Source organism: Trichoplusia ni, chromosome 15 (genome assembly GCF_003590095.1).
Source record: "Trichoplusia ni isolate ovarian cell line Hi5 chromosome 15, tn1, whole genome shotgun sequence".
Classification (NCBI taxonomy): Eukaryota; Metazoa; Arthropoda; class Insecta; order Lepidoptera; family Noctuidae; genus Trichoplusia; species Trichoplusia ni.
In genome coordinates this window covers 8786897-8808317 of record NC_039492.1, presented here as the reverse complement: position 1 = coordinate 8808317, position 21421 = coordinate 8786897, and the positions used below count along the sequence as shown (strand labels likewise).

The 21421-nt window shown below is 35.5% G+C and overlaps 1 protein-coding gene across 1 annotated transcript; it reads right to left on the bottom strand.

Moving 5' to 3' along the window:
• Positions 1–260: 260 nt before the first annotated feature.
• Positions 261–17255, bottom strand: LOC113501250 (BTB/POZ domain-containing protein 6). The gene is made up of 2 exons (XM_026882331.1): positions 16373–17255; positions 261–2932 (listed from the first exon to the last, which is right to left on the bottom strand). The coding sequence occupies exon 2, from the start codon at positions 2905–2907 to the stop codon at positions 1708–1710; it is 1200 nt and encodes a 399-aa protein (XP_026738132.1). The 5' UTR covers positions 2908–2932; positions 16373–17255; the 3' UTR covers positions 261–1707.
• Positions 17256–21421: the final 4166 nt, after the last annotated feature.

The following is a 21421-nucleotide window of genomic DNA, read 5'->3' as shown; positions in this document are numbered from 1 at the left end:
AAAAAATTAAGTGTAAGATAGTCCATTTATTAAGGCTATAGTATGTATTATACTATGATGGTATGAATAAATTGAGCAGAGCGAGGAGAAGGTGCGTACCCTAAACTTCCCACCTTAAATATACATAACCCTGCGGACAAAGTCGCGTGCAACAGCTAGGCACTTCATAAGACTGGGACATAAAGTGCAGATCTTTTTTGAAACAATTACTCTTTTTCACATAATAAGTTTCAGGAAGGTTTAATAAAAAGTCTTCAACATTATTTTAACATCATATAATTGTCTCGGGATGGGTTCCTCGTCTGCCAGCTCACAGCTGAACACGGTTGGTTACAATAAGTTAACTTATAATACGTATGCGAACAAATTTCGATTACAATTTCAATTTCACATTTAATTAATCGTTTTAAACGTCACAGACATACATTGAATAAGTAATTTAATTACATAAAAAGCTTTAATTATTTTAAATTTTCTAAACACACAGTAAATGAGAGTCCCTCTCTTAAATACATGGTTGAAGATACAGAAACACATATTTTTAAGTTAAAAGCCACATCCAATATGGCACGATTTAAATTTGATTACAATTGAAGCTATATCATTCAATTAATTCGTTCTGAGAACGTTTGTTTCAAACATATTCCTACACACATATAAATCTTGACATTTATGTACTTGGTATACGACTAGTGAATATTTAGGTAACTATTTCTCTAAATTATGGAAGAATTATACTAAACAATTCAACTATATTTAACTAAGCGAACTACTAACTAATATAGAGTTATCTAAAACAAATTACATTTTGATTTGCCATAATAGAATTTAGATTTATGTTTTCGGATTCATATCATTTTTATTTTATTTTAGATAACCCCCTAACAAATCTAACACAGAATTGTCAATAAATGCAACAAAATTCAGTTTAAAACAACTAACAAAAACGTAACTATAATGACAATTTGTGCATAAAATAACTTCACAAAACCTTTGTAAATGCAAATTGTTCAACAATTTGATATGTGAAATTAACGCTGTTCTAGAAAAAAATAATCATTAAATATAAATATCACAACATACAATATTCTACTACGAAAAGATCCTTAAGTCACAATTTCACGTTAAATAATCAATTCACTCACAACAACTAACTCACTAACAAAGAACACTTCGTCATAAGCATAAACTATAAGTTGAACACAGACTTAAACATGGACATTTTACTTAAAATCTCTTAATTTCAACTGCAAAACATATTCATTTTACTAAACTTATAGATCAATACCGCATCGCTAAATCATTCTAATACTTAATCTCAAGCATGTAATGCAATTATAATTTAATACGAATAGTTTTAATTTTGATTCGTAAAAAAATACAAAAGATGGCATTCTCTCTTTCTCATCCTCTCCATGACTATCCAAGTAACTATTTAAAGGTATAATTGATTAAATCGACACATGTACTTACTTAAATACTGTTTGAAATTATGTATTTCGAAATGCACATTGAAAAGGACAGTAATGTAAAGAGGAAATAGAAGAGGTATATTTTTTTATACTTTAAAGTTTTTTTTGTCACGTCAGTACTTAACACTCAGTCGAAAGTCTTATTTATATAAGTGTAAACCACAGTGTAAACGTTGTGTGCCTACACTTTAGTAACAATGCGATGCCCACCTTACACGTAGGTCGGCGCCTTCTCTCAGTCGAACAAACAAATGATAGCACGCAGGAGTCCGTCGCAGAAGCAGGCGCAGCAGCCGCGCTTCTTGCGCTTCTCCTCTGGGGCGAAGCTGGGCTGCTTGGGGCGCTTGGGGCGGCGCGCGCACAGCTTGCTGGGCTGCGGCTCCTCCACCGGCGGCTCGGAGCGTGGGCTTAGGTGCACCGGCAGAGCCGCCGGCTCGGCGGGCCGCGGCCGGGCCCAGCGACGCAACAGCGCTTCTTGTTCCGCGCCTACTGGCACTGGAGCCGATAGCTTGCGAGCACGCGCAGTCACAAGTGCACGCTCCATCGGCTCTAGCAGTTCGAACGCCAGAGCACGATCCAGCTCCTCGCCCGCAAGTAGCAAGTAGCGCGGACAGTATGCTAGTTCACCCAACGCCGCTCTCTTGTTGCCCGGCGTCAGCTCCCGCTTGGTACGCTTGCATGCCGCCGTGCTCCAGCGGGAGAGAGCCTCCGCTAGCACGAGCTCGCTTGACACCCGCAAAGTATCTCGTTTTACTATCAGCGCTAAATCTTCGTACGTGAGCTCTTCAAGCCTTTCATCCGTAAGAGCTACATCAGCGTTTTCGTCAAGAACTAGCAACGCGTTGTGTGCTAGAGAGTCGCACCAACGCGAGCACTGCGCTAGGGAGCGAGCAGCCGCATCATCGGAAAGAGCGGGTAGAGGTGGTGCAGAAGCTGCTCCTGGCAGCCGCGCGCACAGGAAACGTAAGTCGCGCAAAATCTCTAGTGCGACACCAGCGTCTAACATTTCATCAAGTCGCCGAGCGCAGCGCTCCGCCAGTGGTGGGCATAAGAACTTGTAGGCGGCGTCGAGGGCACAGCGCGCGGTTCCCACTGAGTTGAGCTGGGTCGGCTCGCAGTAGTGGTAGCGGAGGAGTTGCTCGAAGCCCCTGCGGTCAATGTAGTCGACGACGATGACGTCGGTCTTGCAGGAGAGCAGCGCCGCGAACACGGGGCTAGTGGCGGCCAGCACGCGGCGGTGTCCGGGGTAGCGCCACGTGTCGCCGTTAATGCCGGCCTCGAAAACGATGTCGCTCTGTTTCTCATCGTCGTAGAGTCGCGCGTGCTCGTCCAGCTCCAGTCCGCCGGCGGTCGCGTACTCGCCGACCGCGCTCTCGCGACCTGACTCTATCTCATCATCGGAGTTCGTCCGCGCTGGGTTCGTTACCACCGTCATGATGATTTGCTTTGGATTGCACTACCTGCGAACAAAAAAATATAAACGTTAGACCTCGAAGATATGTAAAGCTTTTCTTTCTACATACATACGTTGTTGAGGTGCAATTATTTCAAAATATGCGTATTACTATATGCATATAGATATAAAATATATTGATATTTATTGTTTCCTTAAGCGAGACGCTAAGTAGTACTACTTATCGTACTGTTAATGGCACTTATTGTATCCTGTATGAAGGTATCATCACCATATAAAGAATCATTATTACTCAGTTTGTATTACAAATCACGTTATGTGTTAAATACTCCAAGGGCAAGATTATTGTGGATCTTTTTCAGTAAACTCAGGTATAAGAAACAAACAAAACGCAATCTTTGTTCATAATAAACATTTAAACAAATCAGTAAATTCAAGCTTCATTGGTCTTTCGAAGTCGTTCTATTAAATATGCAATGATCTAGTATCGGTGCGGTGCACTTGCGGGTCATCGCACTGCGATCCACTTTGTTAATTAGCTTGTTACTTTATACTCCACCCTTTTAGTCTCGCACCCTATGTTTATATATATTCTCGCGTTAAAAACCGCTGTTTTTAATGTTACTAACTTTTAAATTGTATAATTACGACGTGTACATATGAAATTGTGACCAGTCGTATTTTAAAACAAAAAATAAGGCTTACGGATTATTAGCTGATCAATTAACGGGATGTCCAAATTTTTACAGAATAAAATATTTATTTCTCAGTGAAAGTTGTTTACTTCCAAACACGAAAAGCCTTTTTTGAAATTTGATCGTGTTTTCCCGAAATATGTCGTATATATAGACAATAAAACGTCTTTTTGAATAGACATTCTCAACAACAGCTAAACAATAGATTCCCAGACAGCAGACATTCCGTGTCGTGAAAATGTCTTCAACATGAAATAAAAGGATACTGCTATCGATTTTCCCTGCAATGTACTTCGAAAGCTCTGAATAGATGAGCGAACAGTACGCCGATATATGCATACAAATGTTACATTTTCCATTTCTGTTGTAATTTTCCACTACCAACAAGTAAGTGGTGTGATTATTGTTTAAAGTAAAATGCAATTAGCTTGTTCAACGTAAATACAAACAAAAGCAATTCGATATCATCTGGGATTACTCGCAAACTGACGTCTGTCTGCCAATTAGCAAGTTACCAATTCAATTAACTAGGGATCTCCATTAAGCCCGTGATATTGAGTTACTGACGCATCTGACACTTGAACAATTGAGTCTGTAAAGTAAATTCCAGTATGATATTCGCTACGTCCGTTTTGCGAAATGCTCGCAAACGGGTTATGCGTCACGACGCGCATTCCGTAACGCGTAAACAAAAATACACATTGAAACGGTTCTGAAGATCTCGTTTCTCGCAAGTGCTTCGATAAATAAACAAAGTTTAGCACTAAGTTGAAGCCATGGACCTGTTGAGGCACCCTTTAATCTCTACATTTGCCAGCTCTACATTCAAATACAAAATTTATAAATGAAGATCCCTTAAAGCAATGAATTTGTTCAAATTTCGATTTGGTTATGGAAATCAACGTTTCTTACTACAGTATACGTTCCATTCCTATCGAAATCAAAACCATATCGCAGCACAGTACGCTTTGATACGGCCACACAATCCTCATCAAAATAAATGCAACAGTCGTATCAAAACAAATATAACAGACCTACTTTCGCATTGAAAACGCAAAGCAATCTAATCAAACCTTGTCAGACTAATAGAGGAGTAAAATGTATCTGTTCGTACTTATCTATTGATTCAAGAGCCTTTCTTCCTAATACATTATTGTAGAGTAATTTTCTATGTATTATTTGCAATGTCAATAAGGCAAGGATAGTCAGTTACATTATCATATCATGATAGTAGGTCTCCGTCGCCTTTATAGGATGTTAGATGCACTTTTTTTTTTCATTAAGGTAACGTAAACATTTCTCAAGCGTTACCATCTGATTGTGAAACATCAAATTCCGGTTGAATAAAAGCTATTTCATTAAAAAACTATTTTGTCATCAAGTCCTATTTCTCGAGTTGTGAAACGGGACCGAATCAGCTTCCTACTTCGCTGGAAACGTATAATGCATTTAGTGTCGAAACGTAGGGACATTTTACGATACAGCACGGTTATTTGTGATGCCCTCGCTAACCCACATACATTCGCATAGCCGACGCGCTGGATTTGCCCTATATTTAGAGACATCCATTGGTGCAATGTTACGAAAGATGATATTATATGGCGCCTGTTTGTTAATAACAGGTGAAATATGACTATAATAATGTGTATTCACGAGTAACCACGTTTCAACAATGTTCAGCTCGTCTACAACTGAGTGTATAAACATTAATAGATTCAATTATCGAATTGAAGGCAATCTGAAATATTTTTACGCGTGTATTAGTACTCCCAAAATGTATGAAATCAGAACAGCAAAAATCTCCCTACTAATGATTAATTAATCAAGCTATTTAGTAAATATTAGCTACAAATATTGTTTCATCGCAAGTTATCAGACAAGTTAATTAACTTTAGTCGTAATAACTCTCGGACATTGTTAAAGACGAACCTTTCCAAAAAATATTACAAATAATATTTCCATTACATACCCAAGAAAAAAGACCCTTCTCTTTTGAAAGAATTCTATTACAAATAAATCTTCACAAAGCATAAGAGCATTATTATATTTAAATAAAACATGCCCATTATTCGAAAGCCTTTCAATCTCATTAAAGTTCGCTTACGGCTTACATAGGAATATATAATTCTATTTGATGTTTCCTCATAACACATTTTACTCTTCGCTTATAGGGAGCCGTACGCTTGGAAAATTATCTTTCCCTCGAGCGAGAGAATATACATTCAATATGAAGGATGCCTGTTAGAAAACACGCTTGGAAAATATCCGAGATACGAACTGTAATGATGTTCTAGGAGACTGTCTAACATAAATGTAAAACCTCTTTTCTAAATAAAAATAAAACTGAAAGACTGTATTTTCTTTTTGTTGATATAAAAAGTAAGCATCTAGGGCAAGTGTATTAAAGTTGAGTGAGGTCTCGCTACGTTATATTTTCACTAACCGTTATATTTTATAGCTGTTGGTGACGTCATTGGTCATTGAAAATCAATGTAGTATCGTAAGTAATTTTTGGCAATAATATTATGTACTTTAAAACGTTTTTCTTTCTTTCTTTGTGGTCAGACTACTCGTCAATACACATTAAATGAGCCCTTACTTGATGGTGTGGTGTCGTTCTATTTTGGAGTTCCATACTTTCCAAATTTCAGCTTCACCATCAACTAATCTCCATATTATCATAATATCACAATGCAATACACATACATATGCATGTGAAACATTTCAGTCTAAATCCGGGAAATAGATTAATTATTTTAACTTAGGTAAGGAAAATCCCGGCCACTTTGCCACGAAAAAAAATAAAAAAGAAAATAATCGCGAGATACAAAAAAAAGGATAATAAAACGAAAAAAATAAATGACTACATCATTATCCCTTAATTAGATTCTAGTATCAGAGTACTTGAAACCGACAAGTAATAAAGAAGATTTACAAAGAGTTTTAACAATAAAGCAATTTTCTCATAAGCTGCTCAGTGACGGGAGAGAAATCCCTTTATGTTTTGTGTTCCTTTAATATTATATTTTATAAAAGAACGTTCTCTTGTTTATTTTGAAAATATTAATAAATATAGTCTGAGGCTAAGTAAATGGATAGAATGGATCGTGTCATACAAAATTTCAGTGTTTTTAAAAAAAAATAAGAAAGTTTAGGATCCCGTTCGGCTTAAGTCATGAACGATGTTTCTGTTCCAAATAAAGTTGATTGCGTCAATGTTGTAACACAAGTACCTACATATCAATATCATTCTAGCCTTTTCCCAACTGTATTGGGGTTGGCTTCCAGTCTAACCGTATGCAGCTAAGTACCAGTGTTCTTCAGGGAGCGTATGTGTATCTGACCTCATCAAATTAGTTCCTTCCCAAACCTGGGCAACACAATACCAACACCGTTAGCTACATCTAGCTTGCAACTACTCGACTTTCAAAGATGTGTAAATAACATCTTTGTATCACAAGCGCACAGTGCATTTATTTCATTTATATTTATTATTTAAACTTTATGATTGACACGGTCGGGTAGCGCCCTCAACGGCCGCCATGCGTGGATCCTATCTATTGCCTAATTCCAAGTGAGTGGTGGCCTCGCTACCAACTCAAGGCGTCTTAATTAAATCTCATTATTTAATTCATTGACAGGATATTATGTTCTACATTGTAATACTAATCTATATCTACATTAATTTGTGAAGAAGTAAAGATTGTGCCTGGATGATGTCTGGGTAAAATGATTTTGTAAATTCTTTAACGAATTAAAAAAACTACGTTAATTGTGAGTCCTATAGGCTATTAATAATGCTATGACTTGGATGCGGGCCTACTAGTTAAATGCTTTATATTTCTGAACCATCACGTTAGTAACTTAGGATAAATAGATTCTAGGCTATTCATGTCCTAAAAATTAGTTCAGAGAAATATAATGCAAAATTCAATTTATTTTCATTTCATATTTATTGTTGTATGTTAGTTTAATTTATTTTAGTTTAGTCTTACAAGTCAACGTCGATAATAGCTTACAGTTCAGGTCTTATTTGAATATAAAAGAAGAAACATGGCAGATTGTTGCAGGAGTGTCTCTGGTCTCTGAAATAGAACGCGGCTGCGACATGCGGAAATGGATGTGCAATGAATCGACTCCGGGGCAGCGTACGCGTCCCACTAATGCGCAAACATGGCGCTATGGGCGACCACCGGACTATACTGGCCCCGATCTGCTTTTGTTTTTAAATGGTAGTTTTTTTTGTGGATTAAAATTATTGTTATTAATATTATTTTTTTTAGTTTGAAGTCCTCAAATTCAATTATGTAAATATTTAATTCAATACATAGTTTGACAATAAAATGTTTTTAATAAAATAACGATTTTTATATAGATACTAGGTTGGTTTATCAGTCTTTTTTACCGAATAGTAATTCAAAATGAACGCTATTATAACTTTAAACTAGCTTTTCGGCCGCGGCTTCGTCCGCGTCGGTCGGTTAGGTCGGTTATATCGCATTTCCATGACAACTCTTCAAAAGTCCGGGATAATAACTATCCTATGTTCTTTCTCAAAGTCAACTCTATCTCTGTACCAAATTTCATTAAAATCCGCTCAGTGGTTTAGACGTGAAAGCGTAACAGACAGACAGAGTTACTTTCGCATTTATAATATTAGTAGGGATGTCATGTTTTTCAATTCGATACCTAATTAAAGGACATATAAAAGACTGAACATTTAAACACATTTCTGCAGTATCTGTTTTGCAATGCGTAATTCGCTTCAGCCTTAAATAGGTAACAAAATAAAGCAAGCAAATCCACTTAGCTGGAAGCTTCCTGCAATCTTAATGAAATTAGTTCTCAAGAGACGTATTCACTTTAAACGTGTACACGTGTCCTGAATCCAGTTTCATAAGGATTAGAATATTCTATTACATTGCGAACTCTACTCGAAAGGATCGTACATAATCCGTTGAGATTTAAATTTATAAATGGAAACGTTTTTTATCTACATGTTACATACTAAGACAGTTATAGTATGTAAAGAAGTTTGATCCAAACTTGAAACCTAGGTATTGAAAAACAAATGGCTAAACTTCACATTCGTATCATCATTCTAGCCTTTTCCCAACTATGGTAAATAGTAAATACCAGTGTTTTATATGACAATACGACATCTCTTCTTAAAAGTGGTTGTCAAACTTCAAATAAACTTTACTATATAAATGTTATGTTGAATTAAAAACCAATCTAGTTGCAAACTGACAATCTATAACCATGAAACTATAGCTACTTATTTAGACTGACCTGGGAAGTTATTTGTACGTGTAATTTGTTATTATTATTGTGGTTTTGTGCTCTGCCTACTCAGTAACATGATATGTCTACATAAAGGTCACAAGTACACTTCTCAATATTTACATATTAGCTGCACAAAGGCGAACAAACAGCATTATTTTCAGCATAACCAAATGTTGTTTGTTCAAACGGCTCTAGGTTTCGTAATAACACATTTTTACGGAGTTTGACATTGAATTTGTAGATGAGACTTGTCAACAGAATGCTGTTGTGCTAAGTAATCTATTGTATTAAGTATTTAAGTTGCTAAATAAGAATAATACACAATGATTGAGTGAGGACTGGCCACTCGGCCAGTGCATTCATTTGTTTTATTCTTTTTTAAATCATTTTTTTTTGTATTTAGATTTACATATTTATTCTTTAAAACTATTTGGGAACTATCTTTAGCGATTAGATTTTTTTGAATAGGTAAAAATCTTCGGTTGTTTTTTGTTTCTAATTAACTTTTCACTTGCGCACTTCGTGTTTGTCAGGACCAGTACCTACGTATTTTCTGGGTACCATAGGACATTCAACATTGTACTTATATATTCCCACAAATATTTACATAATATTGGAAATAGAAAGCTAAAGCAGGAATGATTTCAATAGTAATGCTGCTCCCGTCGCGAACTGCGATTTAAATGTTAACCGATTCATTACCTTCGCCGCAAAGCCTCTACACCGGAACAGTTAAACTAAACGTAAACGTAATAGTTACATAACAACGCGTAACTGTTATTTAACACGTATTTTTAACACGCACTTATTTGGAGTGAATAGTACAAAACAGATAAAATATAAACGGTACCTTCATTTGAAGGCTTAGTAAATTTCTTGAAACTAAGAAGTGTTTTCCCATTCGATTATAAAGAAAATCTTCTGATTTTATTAGGTAAAACGTAAAGTCCCTCGGCATTTAAATAAAGTGACCTTAAACGTTTTCTGACTAGAAAAAGCTAAGTTTTCTGTTTTCCTACTTTACTTATTATAAAAACGAGTAGTATTTCAAGGGGTAACTTAGAAAGTTCCAAAGGCTTCGCCAAAAGGGCTAAATTTGAACTTTAAATAAACGTTTCACAAACAAAACCCGAACTGAATATTTTGTGAAACCGTAATTTTGCTTTGATCCTTCCCCTTTTACGATCTAACTTATTTCTCTCCTTCTAAAGCCAATGTCTGAAGCCTTGTTGCCGTATAATATTAAATATTTTTCGCTAAATTTCCTGAAGAAAAACATAGTTGCAAAATATCAAAACTGAGTGATCTACAATTTTTGTTACAAAACAAATTCTTTATTAATTGAACTATCATACGTCACAGGTTGGTACATAAAGTTTTAACGAATAAAGCCTTCATGCCGCGCACAGAAATCGATGCAACGCAAACATTTTGTATTGAAATATCGAAAGCTTTCATACAGGATTAATTACGGAGTTGACTGTTCAGTTTATAAAGCGCATGGCTGCGGCAGCTACCGGCCGGGCCCGGCCCCGGCCTGCCCGCCCTACATACAAGGAACTGGGTCAAGTGTACATCGCCTTTACTGAAAACCCCGCGTCATCAACGGGAATTTGGCAACCGTGTATCTCTGGCTTTATGGAATAAACTTGGCCCCAATAATTTGACAGTTCAGTCCCATTTAACAATGCTTTTCACAAATTATTTAGCCAAACATTCGAGTTTGTAAATCGCTATGTATGTTCTGTATGGTAGATATCCATCGAAGCCATTTTGAGTTGGACTTTTAATTTCGAAGCTAAAAGATTTTTAATGCATCGGGCACCTTGGACACATAATAAGATCAATATTTTAGCCAAACAGAAGCATGACGTACAAGTCAATCTTAACAAACGAGTTTATTATGCAGGTAACCTTATTTAGAAACTAACCCTGTCGTTACTGTCAGTATTACAACCGGCCAGTCATAAAACGAACATAAAATACATTTTATTTTTAATTTTCTTTAAATTTTTAGAACGATGTGTCATTTTCGTTACTCATTTCTTTGTTTAGCTATTGTCAAAATTTAGAATTCGAATCATGAAAACATCGTCAATGATTTACGGCCATCTTGGATGCTCCTAGATCAGTTTGGACGTAAAAAAGGTAATAAAACAGAAGGTCAAAGTTCTGAAGTATTTGATACAGATCTGTGAAATTGATTCACGCCTCTGCCATAAACAAAAGGTGAATCATTGTAACGAGCATGTACTAGGTAAGTGTGAAAATCAATAATTTAGTTTCAATATCAAATGCCCAATAAAGTAGCGTGCTAAGTATGCGGACTTCCGAATAAACATTTACATAACAGTGTTTGAGTACATTGTTATTGGCACATACAAGGCAAGAATTGTTTTATGAAGTCCTAATGGTGGTAGTAATTTAAAGGTTAGATATTTTACATGTTTGTTTTAGGTTTACATAGGTACTTATTTTTATTGATTTCAGTAGATATAAGTAAATTAATCAGAATTGCAATTCAATTACTAATAAATCCATTTCTTTACTCTTAGTTCTGAATATACCTAATGTACAGCATTCATAAGAGGCACTTTGTCAAACAAATCAAAATTAACTTACTATAAATCGCAAATTATATTATGTCAAAATGTCTTTTTTGATCGATCATTTAAAATTTACAGAATTTTATAGATATGTTACAGAGTTACATACGCAAGCTCAACTTGAAAAAAACTTTAATAATGTAAATAAATCTTTATTTTTTTCGCAACATATTAATGCATTATATTATCATTACTTTTCATTTCAAGCTATGCAAAAAGTATAAGTATATTTGTATGCAAAGAGCTTTTCAAACGGGGAACTTTTCATTTTTAGGGCCGTCGAAAACTTATAGAACGTTGACTTCAACTTTAGATATCGCAATACACGTAGTTAAGAAACTTCATAGCACGTTAATAATAATATGTACATATATAAACTCCCTTAAAACTTAAAGTACTTACAAATTTGTTAACAGCACAGCGGTCACCTTTCCATTAGGACATACACAACATACTGGCCCCAACTTTCGATGCCACAGCTTTATAAGCCCCTATATTAATCATTTTATTTAGTTGAAAGGAAACTCTTCATCACATATTCTAATTTAAAGTTTTCCATGGCAAGTTTCCATAAATTCGTCTATGCGTATTACGTAGTGAGTGTAGTCATCACCATGTACATGCGTTTACTCGCATTTGAATATTCAAGTTACATACCAAGGAATAACCAATACGGAAAATTAATTGATTCAGTCTAATGATGCATGAGTAATAACGCTTAGAACTCATTTTGTAGTAAGCACGTGATGTATTAAGTCATTTAGGTTCGTGACGTAGGAATTGATTTAAATATTTCGAAGTAATAGATACTTGTTCGATAGTCAACCTTTTTTCATGATTTGGAATTTAAAAAGCACTAAACCATAGATAATTTTCACTATTCTTTATTTTGAGCATAAGCTAGAAGCCGTTGCCGTTGAAAATAACATTCCCATTAAACGAATTGCCATTTTAACCCTTATTATTAAAATAATAAATGCGCTATTTTTCTTTTTGCATTTACCACAAATAACAGCAATGTCAAATGAATAATTATTAAATTCTGATTCCACAATTAACAGTAAAAATTTCCTCATTGTGTAATTTATACAATATTTTACAATTATAGAACAAGGAAAAATAATATATTATTATTGCATTAAATAAAATAAATGTTATTTATTTTATTCTTTTTTTTTAATCCTATAAGGGCCTATTGTTTGCGCCCATCGCCATCCACGACCGTTCTGTGATATATATTTTTAGCCCCGTGTTCTAAAACGCAATTAACTGTGAAGTCTGAAATGTCTATCAATCGTTAATGATACCAGCCTATAAAAGTCCCACTGCTAGGTATAGGCTTCTTCATATTGAAAGTTTTTGATCATTCTTCACCACGCTGGCACACTGAGGATTGGCGATTTCAGAATCATGTTTTCCTTTACCGTTTGCCAGTGATGTCTTAGATCAATTAAGAAATTGCGAAAAACTTTGAAAAATTGATATCTCTTTATCAGCTGCAACGACTATATAAAATGCAGCATATTGTTGACAAGTTAGCATTCTTTTCCTTTAAAGCAAAAAATAACTTCTTCCGACGTCTAGTTAGTAAAATCATTGCTCATCATACTAACTTTTACCAAGTTTACGAAGTTCCTACTTTGATTTTTTCCAAGCATCAGACATTAATGTTCCCGCGAAACTTGAATAAACAAATTCTATTATTTTTACAATATTATAAGTAAGCTATATCATATAAGTATTGTGTATATTACGAATTGTAACCGCAGAACTAATGATTATAGCGACTACTTCACTTTGTCATCGGTTTTTGTGGTCACCATTTTTTTTCGAGTGACACATGCGGAGCAAAGAGTTTTAAACCTACATAAGTATTAACTTGCGTTAACTTGCGATATAGACATCAATTAAAACAAAAGAGTGATGAGGCTAAGTTAATTCGAGAGAAATAGAGGAGAGTCACAAAGGTACACACAAATTGCTGAAACAAAAGGTTTTTGTATTTAAATATTTTTTTTTTATATTACTTACTCCTATATCGCTTATAAATATAGGAGTGACTCCAATGTAATGCATATGTAAATTCTAATAAGATTTTCTTAGGGTTTGGAACCGAAGGGTAAAAACGAAACCGTTTTATTATCAAAGGCTCCGTTATTTGTCCGTCCATGTGTCACCAACTGAATCTTATAAACGTCGAAGGAGATGGATTGAGTAGACCACGTGCTTAATCTTCTCATTACATTAATCTTATGTAAGCAATTTTTTGTACTCTTACAATGTCAATTTCAGAAATTCCTGAGTGAGTTTCAATATAAGGGCAATATTACCTCAGCGTACTAAGAGACACAGACAGATTTTGGATAAAATAAATCCTATTAATATTGTAAATATGGACGTCTGTTAGTCTTCTAATAAATTGTAGTTCTATTCTAGACCAGTCTCTGCCCGAATACTAGATATATTCCGAAGTTTCGGTTTACATGCAACAGTGTAGTATCTATCAGTTAATACGTAAGGGAGTATTGATTCCACTGTAATTAATTTGCATACCGGAGAGAGCGGCAACACCTGAGATTGATTGATCTCTACTCGTAAGTAACGCTGTGTGTGACGTTACTGCAGGTTGGTAGAACCTTAAACGTTTGGAGCACAACTCGGGTAAAATAGGTAATTTAATGAAATATAGGTCCATATTGGTACGTAAATCATATAGATTTTGAAACTTTAGAGGTCTGAATGAAAGTAAATAACCAGTATAATAAGACAAAGATAGTCATAATAAAATAATGCAAACATGAAATAAACGTAAACCGTTAATACCTTTAAATAAACTGACGATTTTTTTGCAAAAGGTTCCCAAATTAACTACATAGTAAGAAAGAACCCAATATACCAAGTTACCACGAGAACTCTGTTGTCTGCCTATACCTTGGCATAAGATTTTTGTGACTATAAACTCAAGCAGATTTTATACACAAAAAGAAGAATTCTCTACATAGGTATGTACATTCTCTATACATTTATTGGCTACTGGTGAGGGGCATAAAAACTACTTAGCAATTCAGTTCGGTAGGTTATGATGAATAAGAAGTATGTAAGTGCAGCCCGTCGTGACTAAAGGACTACAATATCGTGCCGAAGTCGTAAAAATATCTAAAAAAAAAGATAAAAATATTGACTCGACGTAGGTATAAGTTTCTAAAGGCAACTGAAAACGAACATAAATAGATGTAGGGCTTCGCTTTGATAAGATTTAATGAGTCTGAACTTCCATTGAAAATAGATAAATGTGCGCAGTATTAAAGGTATTTTGTTTGCTATAAGTTTGACGTCAAGATTTGCTGTTGCTTTTGTACCTAATCTTTAAAGGAAATCATAATGAGAATACATAAATTCCTTTAGAATCTGATATCGCCAACCTGAACATAAGCAAGCTTGGAACACCCTCGTTGTCCCTTGATCAAGCTGATCCAAACTGGCCTAGACAGTAATTAAACCATCATCATCCTAGCCTTTTCTCAACTTTGTTGGGGTCGGCTTCCAGTCTAAACGGATTCAGCTGAGTATCATTATTTTACAAGGAGCGACTGCCTATCTGACCTCCTCAACCCAGTTACCTGGGCAACACGATACCCCTTTGTTAGACTGGTTGTAAGACTTTCAAGCTTCTGACTTCCTGTAACGACTGTTAATCATGTAGGAATAACAGCCGGGACCCACAATTTAACGTGCCTTCTGAAACACGGTTCAATTACTGTCTAATTAATTAGACAGTAACTACACCATATCCTATAAATAATTATTTCAATATAAGATCCAGCCAGGTCCCACAAGCTCAATTCAACTTGCTCAACTCGAAGCCCGATCCTTGGGGTGCCCTACCCGAGCATTGTTCTAGCTGAACGCTACTAAAGTCTCGTCAATAAGTCCGATAAAACAGTCGAAATCTATATTCAGGCTAATTGTATATAGACCTTCACAAAGAGCATGCTAATAAATATATCTAAAGTATACGAGAAGATAGTAGTTCTCGCTTGTTCTATTATGGTTAGCTATACCTGAGTTTCTGTACCTTGAATTTTTCTTTCGTGTTTATATCGATCATTTCCTTTAAATACATTCCGCGACCAGCTTGAGGTTCATATAAATTCTCAGAACGTTTGAATGAATGTTGATTCTTGAAGTATGATTCAGATGATTTGCGCTTTGGATAAGTGCCAACAAGAGTAACAGTTTAAAAATAAATTATGGTTATTGAAATATTTGTTTTTGTGCCGATTATTCATTCAAAAAACATAAGTCATGCATCTTCTGTTCGTTGTACCTATGTAGAATGAAACGACTAAATTATGCAGAACCTAATTTGGGCAACATTGCCCATTATTTGGAGCTCAGATTGTGTGGTTTATTATTTTTGTACATTTGTATTTATGTATGCATTAACAAATATATCAAATACATATTTAAAGAGAAGAGTCCTCTTTAGGTAAGCGTGCGGATAACAAAATTACGTAGGTAATTATTATTGTATTTTATACATATATTTTCTAGCTTCAGGTGTGAGCAAAATAACAAACAAAACACTGTCACGATTCTTTTATAAAATAAAAACAGACATCATATTGTCAAAGAGAGCTTCAACAAGTGTGTCTAGTATTGATAATAAGGGCCACGACACCTGATAAACAAATTCATAAAAGTATGTTAAGGCTCACGTTCTACACAAACATAAGTAGTCACATGCAATACACACAGATGCTTTTTAATAACAAACATATTGATCATAAAAGGGTCCGCCTTTTACAATCAATTTATCAGCTTATTGAAAATCTGTATCATATGGGAACGTCACAAAAGCCAAACGAAAGAAGCACACAACAAAACAATTTTCATTACCTGTTGTGATGTGCGCCGATCTGTCAAACAGCAGGATACTTTTCACATTTCAGTAGTGAATCATGATCCCTATGCAAGTCTTAAGAGTGTACACTGTAGTTATTTAATACTGCACTTCACTGAATATTGTTAAAAATGTACTTAAAGGGTGAAATATGTATGTCTGATGTGCCTGTATTTGTGGAGCACTTGGGAGCACGTCCTGCTGTGTGTGTGGCAGATATTGTATTGGAGGCAGGGTGCCCTGGGCGCACCGGCGCGCGCCGCCCGCCCTGCGCGACCTCGCCCGGAAAAACACGCGTTCAGCGGAGCGCGCGTCGCGTACAGTCGGCTTCAGCGGACTCGCTCACGTCTCTCATGCTAATATTAGCGGCAGATTTTCGCGGGAAACGAGAGAGGCGCGCTCACGCCGAACCTCCGATGATAAGTGGTCGTTGGCCGACGGTGGGCAGGCGAGCCGCCGCGCCGCGGCCGCCAGCGCGCATGCGCCGCGCACACTTCACAACAAACAGTAGCCACACAACTTACATAGTAACCTGCCATTATTGACTAAATGTAGTACATAAGCTTTATGAGGCTAGCCAGATGTTTCACCTGCGGAGGTACGTCTATCTCCATAACTTTCAACGGCATTATGCATAATTGGTAAAAACATGTTTGTGAAGTTTTGCGGCCGTCAAAGTTAAATCAATTAATTTATACGTGTTTACATACTTTTCATAACACCGTCACGAGATTTGATTTGCCACGAGTTGATCATATTGATCAACATGCTACATAATGTAGAATTAATAATAAACTCTTAGAAAACTGATTCACAATTCCACGTTCTACCAATTATTCTCAAGTTATTTTATTCAAAGCAAGTAAAATTGTAATCTTTATTATTATTTAACCGTTACGTCGCAAGAATTCAATTTTTATTGTTGTAGTTTGTTTGTCAAAATCCTGAACATTATTAACAACTATATAATTATATCCCATCTTTGACTGTAGGCGAATTACTCAAGTTACTCAACTAGCTATACCTAAGTTAGTTTTAATTGCTAACCTGCCAAAAATTACGTTATCAAATTGTGCAAATCTGACGTATTCCAAGTCCTACTTTCGCAAATAACTTCGCACTGTCAGAATAATCTGGGGCCTGAACAAAAACCGGCAGAAATAATATTGAGCCTAGCGTTTTTTCATCTACGTGGGGTCGGCTTCCAGTCTAGAGCGACTGCCTATCGGACCTCCTCAACCCAGTTACCTGGGCAACACGATACCTCAAAGCTGGTTGTTGGACCTCCTAGTTTAATGTTGTTATTATTCCTGTGCTACCACTGTTGCAGTTGTTGAAGGGAGACGGCGTATTGCACGACATAGAGCGTCGTCTCTCTTTTACAATTCAACTTTCTTCCTTTAAGAGGTGTCGGCAGACCACTGTACATGTAAAACATTAATTTATTTCAAAATAAACTACTTCAGATCTTGTATTATTTAATCTACATGTAAATTATACCTATTTAGAAAAGTCACATTCACCTTCATTTATGCTAAGAGGTACAAATAAATTACAAAGTATTTCTCACATTTGTTATTGTTATGCAAGATTAAAATTATTTAGTGAAGCCTTTTTAAGATTTTCAAGGTTACGTGTTTGTATAGAGGTAAAGAAATGGTTTTATCACATATTTATCTGGATAGGTTCTTGAAAGAATGGCCAGACTGGGCAGTACTTAAAGATGTTTATGATGTTATGGAGCGACCTTTTCCAAACCGTTAGGTACTTAATGTTTGAAAAAGTATTTTAGACTCCTTGTGATCATACCTAAATCAGGTCAATTTAGCGGTTGCTATGTTGACTGCTTCGGGAGCTCATAGAACAGGTAAGCTAAGTTCAAAAAAAATAATACTAAGACAGAAAAAGTCTCTTCTGAAGTGGAGGTTGACAGATTACCGGAATCCTCGTAACTATTTTTGGAATCGAAAATTAAAAAGGAAAGCGAATTGACTTGGGGTTCAAAACAAAATGACAATCAAAAAACCAACGCATACGTAATTAATTCACACAGCATTATCATACTGAGTCACGTTTATGGAAATGACTTCATTATACATTTAACCTGCCTTCCAACCCTCTATATTTAACTCAAAAGGGGTGTGAAAGATAGATATGTAAGTAAGTATATTTCGTTCCAAAGAAGCGAAATCCAAAGTCAAAGCAAATTAATCACACTAGTACCTACTAATGTTTAGTAAAAACATGTTTACAAATGAAATAATTAGGTTAATAAGTAAAAGAGCCAAACTTGCACTACATGAGCAATCGCCGTAACGTACAATGCGAATGGTCATCGTCTAAGACCTCAACCTTGCCTAATATACTCAGAATATTTCAAAGAACAAAATGAATCGCTTCCTTGTTCAATTTCTAAAAGGACTCTATTAGAAAAATGACGTTATTAACGTGAATGGTAGTCGTTGTTAGTTGTTTTTGAGATCGATCACGTATAATGAACAAATAATGGTTTGCCGACAATTGTGAACTTATGTATGAATTGAATTTTGAGAGCAATACATTGTCAACGTCTATTGAAGGTTGCTAGTATATTATTTTGTAGGCAAAGTGTTTTACTGAGTCATAAAATAATTTCTTACCGATAGACTTCACCTGTTGACCTTGAATTATTGAAATGTGATATGGATGCATACAAAAAGGAGTGCTATCAATGATGACATCTACACTTTAAATATTAAAAAAAAACATCTTTAACAACACACAAAGGGGAAATTCGGTCCTGGCTTTTTTCCATAGAAGACTGAATTGTCCCTTTAAAAAGTGCTCATTCAAACCTAGAGCCTAGCACTGCGTCTTATAGTAATATCATTGCATTTTTGAATAACAGATGTCGCTCTACGCCGCGCCGTGTATTGCGCTTCCACAACCGTAATAATATTAAACATATCCTTGGTCTTAATCCCGTAGTTGGTCAAATTTACTCATTCTTTATCTCTATCAGTTAAATTCCAAACAAAGAGGATGACAAAAGAGACGCAAGAATAACGGTTTTGTTGGCGTGTGACTCTAAGAGAAGGAATAGTTTCCTAATAAAAAATACCTAATTATATAATATAATATATATCCTGGTACAACTCACACACGGTTATCTGATCCCAAGCTAAGCAGAGCTTGTGTTATGGTAACCAGACAACCGATGAACTTACTTATATATTTCTTACACGCAGACACCAGAACAAATGATCATGATACACAACATTTGTCCTGGGCGGGAACCGAACCGACGACCTCCGGTATAGTAGTCAGGGTCACTAACCACTAGAGCAACAGGCCCGTCAAAAAGCAGCACCAGGCTAACTGTAAAGATCTGTTGAAAAAAAGCGTTTTACCGGGGCCTAAAGCAACTACCACTTCCGAATAATCCATCATCGCGAACATACTACTTATAATAAAAAGGGACTATATTAAGGTACAACGCATCTTCATCTACTTGGGTTGGATATTATTCAAATTAAAAACTCTATGCTGTGCACAACACTAATGCTGTTTAATTTTGCCTGTATCTACATCCATGGTCGCAGTGTATAAATATGCGTAAGAATTTTGTTTGTCTTATTAATACTTGAAGGGTACGACGAGAGGTACGGAACGTGCGCACGCGACTGACTCACGTAATTTAAAATTATAACAATACCAATAGCATTGTGGGTCGTTCACATTTGCTCGAGGTTTTTATCTCGAATCTTATTAGTGCCCTTTACTGCTATATTTTAAACTATTGTTGTAATATTAACAAATAATTTCACGCATAAATAATTTTGGCGTTCGGTAAAGGTTGTTCCGGATATAACGGATATGTTATTGTTCGATGTTTAAACTAATTTATTTTTAAAAGTTTAATGGTATCTACACGTTAAATTTGAAGGGCCTTTAAGTACCTATAATATGAATTGATTTTCTAAAGTCTTTTATTCTGTATTACTCGATGTTTACCTAGGTACCTCGTAGACTAAGAGTTAGAGTTAGCCGTCCGTTCTTAAAACAGCTAAGAAGAATCAATTATATTAGAAGTCTGTTACGTGACCATCAAAAAGTGTCACAATTAGCATAAAGGCCTTCTGAAAAGTATTTCATCAAAATTGTACAGCTAAGCACATTGTTTTGTATAAGTTACTAGCTGTTGCCCGCGACTTCGTCCACGTGATCGATTGTATCTTCGCTCCTATTAGTCGCAGCGTGATGTTATATAGCCTATAGCCTTCCTTGATAAAAGGTCTATTCAACACAAAAAGAATTTTTCAATTCGAACCAGTAGATCCTGAGATTAGCGCGTTCAAACAAACAAACAAACAAACAAACTCTTCAGCTTTATATATTAGTATAGAAGTATAGATAGATAATAATCATCAAGAGTTCCTATAATTTTAGCCACATTTGAACTAAGTAACTAACTACGTTCGCCTTGAATAATAAAGAAATTCGTCTTGCTTGGATTAAGACATAAAGTGTGACTGCGCATATGAAAACAAGAATAGAATTCGTAAAAGTTAGGCTTTACAATGTTATAACAATAGTCTTGAATTTAAATGATGTTGTTGACTCTATTGAATATGGTACTTCAAGTTTAAAGGATTTTGACCCCTGTTCGGATTTAGAATTTGAAAAGAGCCGTTAATTTAAAAGCCATTTACGTAGGACTCAGATAATTGGACAGAATCTGTAAAGTAAGATGGTTTCATTAAAGGTTTCGTCATTTATAATTCGCCTTAGCCGTTAGTTCGTAGAAAATAAAATAATGAATCAGATATCATTAGGTAGGTACCTCTCTGAGCAGACTCTGATAAAAATGAAGTGATTTAAAAAAATTTAAATAAAGATGTTTTGGCAAATGTAGAAGGTTTATTGTATAACCAATGCATTACAGCAGTGTAAGAGAATATTTACACAAAATTTTATCTAATCGGAAGCTTAGTACAACTGTGTGGTTAGTAATTCAGTAAACATTATTAGCCTATCGTAATCCTAAGCTTATTTATTCAGTCTAG